Here is a 13,943-nt window from a genome sequence, read left to right as displayed (position 1 = left end):
CCGGTCACTGCTCGCCTGTGTGGGGTCCTGAGGAGAGGAGGCTGTGCACTGCATGCTGGGAAATCAGAGATCATGACTGAGGATACAAAGACTTACACATGTGACAGACAAGAGACATACAGCTGTTAAATCTGATGCCTGACAGTCCGTTTAGAAACTTTAATGATTTAATCTGAATCAATAAATAATGTCAAATCCAGCAGACTTGAGTAACAAAGCATCCTGATATATTTAAATATATGAACAGATGTAAGAATCAAGTCGACAGATGCCAAACAGATTTGATAAACGTACATGATTACACAAAAAAATGAGTTGTGTTTAGTCTTTTTATGAAAGTAAAAAGGAATATAACTAGAGAAACATTAAACACTGTCATAAACACCAAGCAGAAGAACACAATAGTCAATAACGTACCTTTTAATCCTTAAAACAGCGTCTTCTATCACTACAGAGTAATTCAGAAGTCATTAATGTGCATTAAGATGAATAAATCTGAGATGAATCCACTTAAAACTATATTAAACTCAATCCACAGGCGGATGTGTGGATGTCAGAGCGTGATGATGATCGAGTGTCAGGAAGAAAGGTGTGACGATCACATCGATGTGTCCAAGAAAACCCAGAAGTGACTGTCATCTGAGAATCTGTTTCTATTTTCGTTTGACAATTTAAACTATTACTGCCATCAGTGTCTTTTGAACCTAAAACATGTTTTTTCCTGGTTTTCCTGGCTAAACAAACTATTTGCCTATTTTCGCTGGGTACTGTAAATAATACCCCTTTTCTGTCATATGTTCAATTATTAATGCATTAATCTCTGTTTAATTCATTCAAACAGTTTTACAATTGTTAAAGTGCCCAGTTTGTGGCCAGCGAGCCTATATCACTGACTCAATGAGCCTAATTTACACAGAAAGTAATAAAAGTGATTTAAATAATGATGGTGCCTCATGGACCCTGATTACGAGATCAGACAATATCACTGAGACACACATTACATGTGAAATTAATAACGCTGAGTTTAAATAAAATGAGTTTGAACGTTCACAATCATAACCATTGGATTTTCATAAACCCCTTTCCTGAAGACAGTTATGATGAGAGGATGACAGATGTGTCATAAATTAACTTCAGTGATAAAACATGTGCATGACATTTTGACAGAGACATTAAAAACATCATCATCCAGGATTCACCCACAAATAAATCTCAGCTCAACTTCACGTGGAGGAAGAGTTTAATAAATTATATGTACAAAAAATTTACATTCATATACAATATAATCATCAGAAATATCATAAAGAGTGTTTTAAGCATATCAGATCTTAACCCTCAGGTTGTGTTTTAGGTGATGGAGATATTATTATTAATGATTACAGTCTCATTACACTTTATTCAGAACAAATTGTGTTACAATAATATTGGTTCATAAAAATACAATATTTGGTTAGTAATTCGTTTTTAAACTCAGGCCATGAAACATACTAAACATGTTTATCACAAGACTTTTGGATACTGTGAGTGTTTGTAACAAGGTATATGTACATCTCATTATAAAGCATTTACAATTTAGATTTTATCATAACATACAGAGTAAATATACTTGTTTTGTGATATTTAGATGTACTGAAAAGTTGTCTATATAATCAAACACAACATATTTCATTCTGAATATCACAAATCCTCTGCTGTCGGTGATAATGTCTAAATGGCAATGAAAGGTCTGAAATAGCACATCTAGTAAAACATGTACATGATTATCTATATTTTTAACATGGTAACTAATGTTAATGTAATTATGACTAAATGATTTCCTCATGAGAAATCCTCTGCTGGATCGTGTCCCTCATTCACAATCACAGTCACAGTCTTGTTGTGAGGTAAATCTGAGATCTTCCTCACTGTTCAGGATCTGCTGGAGAGCTCATGTGTGAAGCAATGGAAAGTGTTATCTTTTATTTGTTTGTTCATTTTTGTGATGTGCTCCAGATAAAAAATAAAATCATAGATTGGAGGCATCAGAAAGAGCGCCCTGTTTTTCTGCAACTTTGAGTTTTTATTTTGAGCAGATAAAAATAAAAGCAGACCCTTTACACATTTTAAGATGTGTCTTGTTTACAGTGTCTCTGTAAACTCCTGTAACTCACACACATCAGCGCTTGATCACTGACTTCAGTTCTGATGAATCTGTTGGATTCAATGTGTCTGTCCTGATCCATATTCTCCATCATTTACCACCTATTAATACTAAATAAAACACACAGTAAGAGATGCATTATGGGGCATTACTGCTGACACACATCTGCACTGAGATTGAGATTAAATGACATCATTATGTGATATATTATTACTTACTTCAGTGTCTTCAGTTTGTAACGTGGATCGTCTTTTAAAGCAGAGAGCAGCTTCACACTTGACTGTCCTAGATTATTCCATGACAGACTCAGTTTTCTCAGCTGTGAGGAGTTTGATCTCAGAGCTGAACTCAGAGCAGCACAACCTTCATCTGTGATGCCACAATGAATCAACCTGCAGAACAACACACTCTTCACTCTCAGATCAGCAGAAACAAACAGATCACACACACACACGTGTATTACACATTCAGACTATAGTTTTGTTCAAGCAGTGTTGCCAATTAATCTGCTTTTGAAAAAAACGTTTTCAGTTGCTAACATTAACACAAATGAATATAATTAGAAACACTGAATCTCTGTGAGCCTATTTAATGAAATGTAACGTGCATATTATTCTTAAAGCTATGAAGCACTAATTTGAAGTTAAAAATATTAATAATTTTCTTACAACTATGGTTTTGGTTTAGAAAACACTGATTTATCAACTGGGGTCTTTTTGGATTATAGCTGTGTTTGTTTTGCATTTTCTTTGAAACATAAACTCTGAGGTTAATATCCATCTGCATTATATGAACTCACAGAGATGTTTTTTTCTCTTATCTAATAGAAAATAAATTATATTCTAATATAACCCTAAATTACATAATTGTTTCACTGGAGCTTGATACTGAATATGATCTTACCCCAGTGTCTCCAGTTTACAGTGAGGATCCTTCAGTGCATCAGAGATCAGCTTCACTCCTGTATCTCCTACTTTATTCCATGACAGATTCAGTTCTCTCAGCGGTGAGGAGTTTGATCTCAGAGCTGAACTCAGAGCAGAACAACCTTCATCTGTGACGCCACAACTCCACAACCTGCAGAACAACACACTCTTCACTCTCAGATCAGCAGAAACAATCACACAAACACAGACTATGATATTAAATGATGAATCTGTGTGTGTTACATCTCAGGAGATATTATTATTATTTTGTCGGTTTCTGTACACATATCCTAAGAGTTGTGATTGTGTGCTTATGTTTGTATGTCGTGTGTCTACTGTCTCTCTCACTTCACCTGCTTTCAGACCAAATCACCGCAGCTGCATCTTAACCGTTAAAAGAGCTCTTGAGGACCAAATTGTCAGGAGTATGGATGAGGAGATTTAAGAGGCTTGTGAGTTTCATTAGCAGTGGAGAAATGGACGAAACATGAAGAGGGAGAAGAAATGTGCTGCACACAATGCACGACAGTGAGTGAATAAGACACTACACATTAGATCGTGCAGAGATCATGTTTGTGACCGATCTAATTAGAGACATGATAACATCTGACACCGCGCAAAAATAATCACTACATTAATAACATTAACATATTTGACAATTGGAAAAATGCAAATATATGCAGCAGTGATGATTTGAGTCTGTCACAAACTTCTTTAAGCAAAGAGATTACAAACAATTACTGCTCTTTCTGAACCTTATTGTGTCGACATTAATGTCCTATAAAATATGTTGAGTATGACAGCATGGTAAATAAAAATAAAGAATATATATACACATATTAGGGCTGGGTGATATGAGCTAAAATTCATATCACGATATTTTACACTGTCTAGCTGATATCGATATTGTGATATAATAATTTTTCTTTACAGTAAAATATTTTAACCTTATTTAACTAGAAAAAGTGAGGGATTGGACATAGACCTGATAAAAAGTATTTTATTATTGTGCCATTGTTTTTCTCAAAAAGTGCAAACGTGCCACATGAGGTAGAACTGTATGAATTAAATATTGTGTGTTTGAGCTGGCCAGTGGTTCCCAAACTTTTTCTTCTGGGCCCCTCTTTTGTCGGGAAAAATATTTTCAAGGCCCCCAACCCCTTTTTTTTTTTTTTTTGAAAAGTTTTTTTTTTTTTTTTTTTGAAAGTCTCTTATGCCCTCCAAGGCTACATTACTTATTAAAAATACAGTAAACACTGTAATATTGTGAAGCATTGTCAGTTTAAATGATCTGTTTGATTGTTTTAACTTATAGGCTGCTGTATTCCTGTGATGAAAGCTGTATTTCAGCATCATTACTACAGTCTTCAGTGTCACATGATCTTCAGAAATCATTCTGATATGAGGATTTGCTGCTCAGTAATAATTTCTGATTATTATCAATGTTGTAAACGGTTGTGCTGCTTGATATTTTTGAGCAAACTTTTTATTTCACGATTCTCTTATGAATATTTGAAATGGTTCTTTGTCAGAGTAATTTAACTCAATATAACTCTGATTCTTCAATCGCTCCATCTAGTGTCTGTTACTGACACAAGCACAGCTGCTACAACTGATAACAGAGCGCTCACACGAGTCATGAGGAGGTCATTAAAATATGTCAAATTAATATTTTGCGTTCAGTTATTTACTTTACAGGAAAGTGGCCGCATGATAAGCGGGACAGTTGTACAATGTAGTATTTATCACCCTGCAGAGGTTAATTTTTCAAAATAATCTGCTGACTGTACACTGTCCCTCAGTCTGTGAACCACTGGAGCAGGGGATTTGTGCTCTATTAGTTTGGTCTGTTACGACGCTCTGTGTTTGATTACTAATGCCTCTGTAGGACAAAAACATTCAGCCTCGACTCTTTATCGTCATTTGTGGGAACATTTGCCAAGCGTACCATGTTGAACAGAACTATATAAATGCACATTCTGAATTCATGAGTATATAATGGTATCCACGTTATAGCTAAATCCATATCATACATATATCACATAGACATATATAGGTAGACGCCCCATCGAACGCTACTCCCTATTGGCACGAACGAGCCGTGGAGCCGCCATCTTGAACCGGTCGCCAGCTCCTCTCTGTGTAACTTGTTTGCCAGGTGCAATGAGCTGTTAGCGCATTAAATTAATCATATCTCACTGAATACCTCACTGATTTTGACGCAGGTTTTTTGCTGCAAAGGTCATTCATGCAGCTATGATACAGGACACATGATTCAGCGTATTTTAATATTCATAATAGGCATACAGTGACATGTTATATTCTGATATAATATATAAGTGACCAGACACCCAAAATCTAAATATGTGAGGTAGGATATTTATAAATCACACACTATAAATATGATAAAGAAGCACAAACAGATAGTTGCAGTGAAATAAGATATTTTAATAAGTTGAAGAAACAATTTATTATAATTTGTGACATATACACTCTCTCTGGTTCTCTCTCGCTCTCTCTCTCACAAACACAAACAAACACACACACACACACACACACACACACACACACACACTTCTCCCTCCCTCTCTCTCTCTCTCCATCTCACACACACACTCTCTCACACACACACACACACACACACACACACACTTGTGAGGTTATAAAACAACTGCTCTCTTATAATTATAAAAAAGAAAATCATGCAAAATGCAGAACCACCAAAGAGGAAGAGAGAGTGAGATGACAGGATGAGACAAAACAATTTAGCACGCACACACACACAAACCTGCTCCAACCCCGTCAGAAGTCATGCAGTTTACCATGCTTACTGCCTGCAATGCATTGTAATGTAACATTGAAAAACTGGGATTTTTTCAGAAAAAAAATACTAAAATTTGACTAAAAATATTTTATTTTTGTTATAATTGTGATTTTATAATATTTAGATATGAATCCAACTGGATCCAACGTGTGAAAAGATATCTTTCAGGTAGTCAAATTGCAAATAGCATATAGTGGAGCTCTATAGCCATCTAGTGGGTAAAGTAATTTTTCATTTTCCCAAAAATGGGTATAACTGTTACATTAAATCATTTAAAATTATCCATGTTATCCCCATGAATGAAAGTTAGAAATCTGTGTCTCTTATAAAGCGAATTTTACATAAAATGCTGTTTTTTTGTTGTTGTAAAAAGCTTATTTAAATAAATATTTATTTATTTATGGAAATTTATAAGATATCATAAATCCTCCAAAACTACACAAATGTTGAGTAAAAACATTAACAAACAGAGTACAATTACATTTGTAAAAAAAAAAAAAACTATTATCTTGTTACAAAATTAAATGTTATTGTCAAAAAACACGAGTGTGGACAGGAAACGAAGACCATCAGAGGGTTAATATACATTACTTCCTGAAATCACGTGCGCAAACACAAATAACAATAGTAGTAATAATAGTAATGTTAAATCTTACTTGTGAAAAGTAATCCCGAGCCGTACTTGCAATGGTCCGCCGATAAGAACAGGACAATGCAGCACATCTTAACTGCTGCTACGCAACGAAACTAGGAGTACGACCGGTTCAAGATGGCGGCCGCAAATCTCGTCGCCCAGCGGCCAATAGGGCGTCTACTTATATGATGTCTATCACTGAGTTTCAGTTGAGGGCTGGATTATAGAATTGAAAATTTGAAGGGGGCCAAGGGGGGGGGGCCATCCCATTCTCTTTATGGGACTATAAAATAATTAATTAAATTTAAATGCATATTCAGCAACAGCAACATCAATGAAAGGTTAACATTTGTGTTGTCTGTAAATAAAATAAAAAAAGCTAATTAATCACACGTTTTCTGTAGTTCATCATGACTAACTGATTATTAATATATTGTCATAGTTTCACACTGAACCTTTTAGAAACAACATAAAGATGGTATATTTTAAATATATGTTTAATGAGATCTCTTCACTAAGTCTCTTTATTACTTGACACATTTTTGATAATACTGCTGACGATTTCTCTATGTCTTCACATAAACTATAAATGCATAAACCATATATATTAATTTTTATTCAAGCTACAAAGGTTAATCAGTGACTAGAACAGTTGAGTGATTTCTCTCTCTCATTTCCGTGATTTCAGACTTCAGGAGTTTCACTTTAAAATCGGACGTGCATGATGCATATCTGTCACATATCCGGTTTTCTCCTAACTCTGTACGATTATTTTGGACTTTATAACTAATTTAAGGCTGTGTTTACAAAATCACTCACCAAAACCATGCATTTCGTCATAAATGCGTGTGTTTTTGTCGTTTGAATGTTTTTATTACCTTAGAATGAGTAATTTCTATCTACATTCACCGCGGTTGGCCTAAATTTAGGAAATTGATATTTTGCGCTGCATGTTTCTACAGGAGCCTAAACAGACAAACTGCTCTACAGAGTGTGTTTCATCACTGTGCTGTTCTTGTCAATAAAACACTGACACAATGATGAACAAGTAACAATAATAATATTTGCAGTAACATCGGTTTACTGAATGATAGAGTAAATATAATTCCTTAGTTAATCTTTGTAAAGAAAGCTCATTCTCTGCTGTCTCAAAGGATGACATCTTTGTCCTGTTTCAGCCACCGTAGCTTCTCTATGTGCAGTTCAACCTAACCGCTAATGATGGTAAAATTTACACACTATTTTTAACTTTTATTGCGTCACACTAAGTGCATTATGGTCAGTAACACGACACGTGCGTGTGATGTAGAGCACACTGCTTTGTTCAGGAGCAGAAGAAAACACACGTGTGACGTGGTTCTGTCCATAACATGACTAGATAACACAGAGAAGAAGAACTGCTGAATCAAGTCATTATTTTTGTTTCATTTTTGCACAAAAAAAATATTGTTGTAGCTTTGTAAATTATGGTTGAAGCCGTGACTACTTTAACGATGTCTTCACCACATCTATTCATAGCTTTCAGTCACGTGACCGGCTCGAAGACACAGAGGACAAAACATCCACAGAAATGCAGCACAAACCTGTCAATTTCCATCTGTTTCACAGCTGCAAATATTCATGTCACCTCTCAAAAGAATAAAACGAAAAGTATGTGAACAAAATGCAAGTTTTGCCTATTTGCAATCCAGTCTTGTTTTTGGCAGCCCTTTTAGTTTTAGTCAAGTTTTAGTCAATTTTATTAAAAAAACAAAAAAGTAGTCTTTAACAAATTAATTCAGGTTAAAAAGTATTGGAAATGGACTTAGGTTTGACAGGTTGTAACGAGTGTTGCAATTCATAAAACAACAGTTAACCTTAAAAGCTTTGCATAATAAACTAGACTTTCTCATTGATGGAGATGCAGTGCTGCCAAGCTGTACTTCATGGTCGCATTGGGCAGAAACCTTTTATCCACATATTTCAAGTTATTTTTCCATGAATTGATGCTCTTCTAAAATTTCAGCACATTGCCTATTTTCACCAGTAATCACAGTAATAAAGGAATGGTTTAAAGTTTAAACAGCAAAAAACTTTGAGCTACTACAACATTACACACAGATAAAGTGGTAGAAGTGGAATCACTGTTTTACTCCAAAAAAGCCAGGAATAAATACATTCTTACTTTGGCAATTGTGGCTTTATTTGAGAAATTGGTAAAGTGCAATGAACAACGTGCCCAAAATATAAGCTATTGAGGAACACATACTTATGCTCTACGACTTGTGCTTCAACTTGTCTGCCAGTGCAACAACAAGATGCATATTATTTGTAAACACAAACATCATGCAAACCTGTCTAATTAAAGTGACACAAGCATTCAGGGATGCAAACACATGTATGGTCAAAAAAGAGAGAGTTATCGAAGCCCTCACCCCACAGCAAATATCACAATTTTATATTTATATATGAATGTCAAGAGCTAAGAAGTGTATGTATTTATATAGCCTACATTACACACAAATAATATACAATTAAATTATGCTAATTTTAAATGTATTGTGTAGGCTAGGTATAAAAATATAGGCTTTTAATAATCTGTCAGTGCGCAAACCCATGATAATATGAAACGCTTCAAAACAGTATAAAACGGTATAATCATTTTCGTTCCGTCTCGTCTCGTCAACGAAAACGTCTCGTCATTTCGACAGGTAGTCATCGTCGTGTTATCGTCAGAAAAAAAGGTACATCAACGAAATCATTTCGTTATCATCATCGTTGACGAAAACAACATTGTTGCAATCCATATTAAGCACCTGCGGCAATATTTCATTTATTAAACAGTGCGACAAAACATAAAACACTTAAAGTGTCTCTAATATATTTAAAACAGTAATATTCTCTATATTAATGATGCATAGTTTATATACGCAAGCAGACGAGGCCAGAATATGAACACAATCCTCTTAATGGTTCAATGTTTTCCTTCTAAAAGTTTTCTATGGGAAACCATTTAATGTGACATTTAATGTTGCACATTGTGTTTATATTCTAGCTTCATCTGCTTGTCTGTACAAAATATACATAAGGTGTTTACTGAATTTCAACTTTTAATATACATGTTTTAAGTCAAGTCAAGTCGCCTTTAATTTATATAGCGCTTTAAACTAAATACATTGCGTCAAAGCAACTGAATAAGATTCATTAGGAAAACAGTGTGTCAATAATGCAAAATGACAGTTAAAGGCAGTTCATCATTGAATTCAGTGATGTCTTCCCTGTTCAGTTAAATAGTGTCTGTGCACTGTTTACTACATTAATGCTAACTGTGTAATAATAACTGGTGGTCATTGGAGCAGAGCCTTGTTTTGTCCTCCAGGTGTGTGTTTCTATAAGAGTGTGACGTCACGTGAAAACTATCAGAGGATCAGCTCTCGGATTTCATGAAAAATATCTTTATCTGTATTCTGAAGACGAACCAAGGTCTTACATTATTTTATACACACACTGGTTGTCGAACATTTGAAATAATACATGCGTAATTATTTTTTTGAGAGAAGGCAGAATTTATTTGATAAAAATATAGTAAAAACAATAATAATGTGAAATATATGTGGATGATAAATGGTGTACGAGGAGATACCCCCTGATTATGTAAAGTGCTATATAAATGTAAGGAATTATTATTATTAAATATTACACGTAAAATTCTGTATTTCTAATAAAGATATTTTAAATGTAAGTTATTCCTGTGATCAAAGCTGAATTTGTAACAGTCATTACTCCAGTCTTCAGTCACATGATCTTCAGAAATCATTGTAAAATACTGATTAACTTAAAACAGTCCACACTCTGCACTACTTTCTCTTCTAGAGCAGAACATTGGGTCATAAAACATTTAACTTTAGCAAAATTAAACTGTCCATCTGTGTTAAAGAGATGTGTGAAAATTCTTCGAAATGTTTTAAATATTTGAGCTACCTGTATCTGTGCTTATATTTACTGTATACACCAGGAAAGGCAGATTATAATGTAAAGAATTATGCCAGCCATTCATTAATATTAATAATAATAATATCAATTAGAATAGAGACAGTATTTTTATTCCTGTACTGTCTAACACTGTAATGTCAGTAATTGGTGTTGATTGCTCTGTGGATAATGAGCAGGTGTGTTTATGGAGAGGTGTGTTGTGAACCGGGTGTTTAGGGCCGATCTGTGCCCGATCTGTTCAGGGACACATTTAGCCCCAGTCCTCCCCTGGTTACAGGTAATCAAGAGAACTACTTAATCACTAAAAGCGAAATCACAAACCATCATAAAATAGCTGTTTCAGATCCTCAGAACAAAACATTTGAGGAACATTTCATGATAATTTTCCTTTAATTGAATTATGTTCTTCTTTACATGTACAAGCTGGGCAAGAAGTAAGCCATAGCGAGCCTTTATAGCTATTTTAATTGTTCAGTAGAGACATTAATTGTTTTATTTATTAATAAGCTAGTGTTTTCTGAGTCATTGTCTGCTGCAGTGATGAAGTTAATGATGTTGACTCGTCATCTCTGCAGTACAGTGACGCATCTTTAGAGAGAAATACACCTTTCATACGATAACCTCACCAGAGAGTATCTGTTCAGTTTGAAGACATTGTTTAGACATTTCTAGCTCTTTACAGATATATGTGTCATGTCTGTGAGGCAATTTTTTATTTTAGTGAAGCGCTCCAGTTCACACTGACAGAGACGGCAGAAAGCACATCCTGTTTGTTTTCTTGATTTTACAAAACCACAATGTTCAGTTAATATTGAGAGTGCAACACAAATAAAAGTAGAATGTATTATACTGATGATGAAAGATTTTGTGTTGTTTCCACAGTTATAAGGAGAAATGTCAAAGATCTACTTCTGTGTGCTAACAGCTTCTGAACAAACACTCAATAGTGCACTTTTATCCAGATTAACACTAGAGCAAGGGGCTGTGAAAAGCTGCTACAATTTACATGTTTTCATTTACAAATTATAATTTGAGTTTTTTCTAATCTTCTACTGTATTCATTTGAAGACCGAAATTCATACAGATCTGGGACGACATGAGAGTGAGAAATGACAGAATTTTAATGTTTGGGTAAATATATATTATTATAATTCATAATTGTTTCATGGAGCTTGATACTGAATATGATCTTACCTCAGTTCCTCCAGTTTACAGTGAGGATCCTTCAGTGCATCAGAGATCAGCTTCACTCCTGTATCTCCTACTCTATTGTGAGACAGACTCAGTTCTCTCAGCTGTGAGGAGTTTGATCTCAGAGCTGAACTCAGAGCAGAACAACCTTCATCTGTGACGCCACACTCCCACAACCTGCAGAACAACACACTCTTCACTCTCAGATCAGCAGAAACAATCACACAAACACAGACTATGATATTAAATGATGAATCTGTGTGTTACATCTCAGGAGATAGTATTATTATTTTGTCTCATGTCTAAGGGAATGTTAACACAACACCATTTTCAACTAAAAACAAAAAACTTGTGTGCTTTGGTTGTTTATTTTCATGACAATGTATTTACATTTTCTTTTTAAAAACAACAATTAATTAATGATCAATTACATATTTTAACAATGACATTTTATTGTCTTATTAACTAGTAAAACTGCTCATTCTGAGAAAGTCTGAAGCAGTGTATTTGGTGGTTAGTTAATATGCACCTAACTGATCAACAATTAAAGGTACAAGCTAATGATGGTATTATAAATGAACAATCATTACAGAACAATTGCAGCGAGCAGCTGCTTAACACATTTAACCTTTTTATTGTTTGAGTCCCTTTTCAAAAGTTATTAAAAGATGCCAAATCAATTTTAAAAACTACAAATGTGTTGCTAGGTTCAATGTTTGAAAGAAAAGCTTCCAAGTGTAGTCTAAAAAGATGCTAAGTTGTCAACATGAACACAAATTAAGAGTCTCTTAATAAGATATCTGTGAGCTCATATGATGAAATATAAAGGGCATATCATTACTAAAGTTGTGAAGCTCTTTCTGAAGCTGATGTGAAGCAGAGTCTGCGTCTGTGTTTAAATGTCACAACTGCAGCCGGACACGTGGATGAGGCAGGCTATGAAAACATGACCAAACTAAAGTAAGTCTCTAAATAATATTGATCCTCTTATTCTGACTCGATCATTATTGGCTCGTGTAGATGGACATCAGATTGATCTGATCAGAGGATGAGTTTGAGGGAGGTAAGACTTGTTAAACTGTACATCCTCAGCCAGACAGGTCTCAGACATCAGAGGAAACGTCCCGGGAAAACCTGTCATGCACAAAGCGCGTATGCACATCGCAGGTGCAGAATGATGTGCTCAAAGCAACATGGAGTCACAGTGTGCTGCGCTGCTCAAGTGCGCATTTAAAAGTATGTGCATCCCCGCCCCAGGTGCAGCCGGGTGCTTCTCCAAAATAGGCAGAAATGATATGCATTGTGAACATCAGACTTATAATCATTTTCGTTCCGTCTCGTCAACGAAAACGTCTCGTCATGTTTTAGTCACATTAGAGCCAATTTTAGCTAGTCATCATTGTGTTATCGTCAGAAAAAAAAGGTACATCAACGAAATCATTTCGTTATCATCATCGTTGACGAAAACAACATTGTTGCAATCCATATTAAGCACCTGCGGCAATATTTCAATCATTAAACAGTGCAACAAAACATTTTAAAACACTTAAAGTGTCTCTAATATATTTAAAACAGTAATATTCTCTATATTAATGATGCATAGTTTATATATGCAAGCAGACGAGGCCAGAATATGAACACAATCCTCTTAATGGTTCAAAGTTTTCCTTCTAAAAGTTTTCTATGGGAAACCATTTAATGTGACATTTAATGTTGCACATGTGTTTATATTCTAGCTTCATCTGCTTGTCTGTACAAAATATACATAAGGTGTTTACTGAATTTCAACTTTTAATATACATGTTTTAAGTCAAGTCAAGTCGCCTTTAATTTATATAGCGCTTTAAACTAAATACATTGCGTCAAAGCAACTGAACAAGATTCATTAGGAAAACAGTGTGTCAATAATGCAAAATGACAGTTAAAGGCAGTTCATCAGTGAATTCAGTGATGTCTTCCCTGTTCAGTTAAATAGTGTCTGTGCACTGTTTACTACATTAATGCTAACTGTGTAATAATAACTGGTGGTCAGTGGAGCAGAGCCTTGTTTTGTCCTCCAGGTGTGTGTTTCTATAAGAGTGTGACGTCACGTGAAAACTATCAGAGGATCAGCTCTCGGATTTCATGAAAAATATCTTTATCTGTATTCTGAAGACGAACCAAGGTCTTACATTATTTTATACACACACTGGTTGTCGAACATTTGAAATAATACATGCGTAATTATTTTTTTGAGAGAAGGCAGAATTTATTTGA

At 34.8% G+C, this 13,943-nt stretch overlaps 1 protein-coding gene and 1 long non-coding RNA gene across 51 annotated transcripts in view; one reads left to right on the top strand and one right to left on the bottom strand.

The window, feature by feature from the left end:
- Positions 1–13,943, bottom strand: part of LOC127949395 (NACHT, LRR and PYD domains-containing protein 3) — a 185,264-nt gene that overhangs the window by 59,578 nt on the left and 111,743 nt on the right. For 27 of the 50 annotated variants that reach the window (XM_052546546.1, XM_052546540.1, XM_052546528.1 and 24 more), the window contains 3 exons: positions 11,691–11,864; positions 3,044–3,217; positions 2,504–2,532 (listed from right to left, as the gene is read on the bottom strand). The exons of 11 other annotated variants lie outside the window; for them this stretch is intronic. In XM_052546546.1, coding sequence (XP_052402506.1) covers positions 2,504–2,532; positions 3,044–3,217; positions 11,691–11,864 — 377 coding nt within the window. Of the gene's footprint in view, positions 1–1,222; positions 2,251–2,358; positions 2,533–3,043; positions 3,218–11,690; positions 11,865–13,943 lie in introns of those variants that run through there. 12 more of the 50 variants (XM_052546575.1, XM_052546566.1, XM_052546573.1 and 9 more) reach the window with 7 other exon arrangements.
- The window catches only part of LOC127949577 (uncharacterized), an 86,914-nt gene that overhangs the window by 21,157 nt on the left and 51,814 nt on the right, over positions 1–13,943 (top strand). The window lies entirely within an intron of this gene.

Source organism: Carassius gibelio, chromosome B1, assembly GCF_023724105.1.
Source record: "Carassius gibelio isolate Cgi1373 ecotype wild population from Czech Republic chromosome B1, carGib1.2-hapl.c, whole genome shotgun sequence".
Classification (NCBI taxonomy): Eukaryota; Metazoa; Chordata; class Actinopteri; order Cypriniformes; family Cyprinidae; genus Carassius; species Carassius gibelio.
The sequence above is the reverse complement of the archived record's forward strand: the minus strand, read 5'-3'. Positions and strand labels throughout refer to the sequence as shown.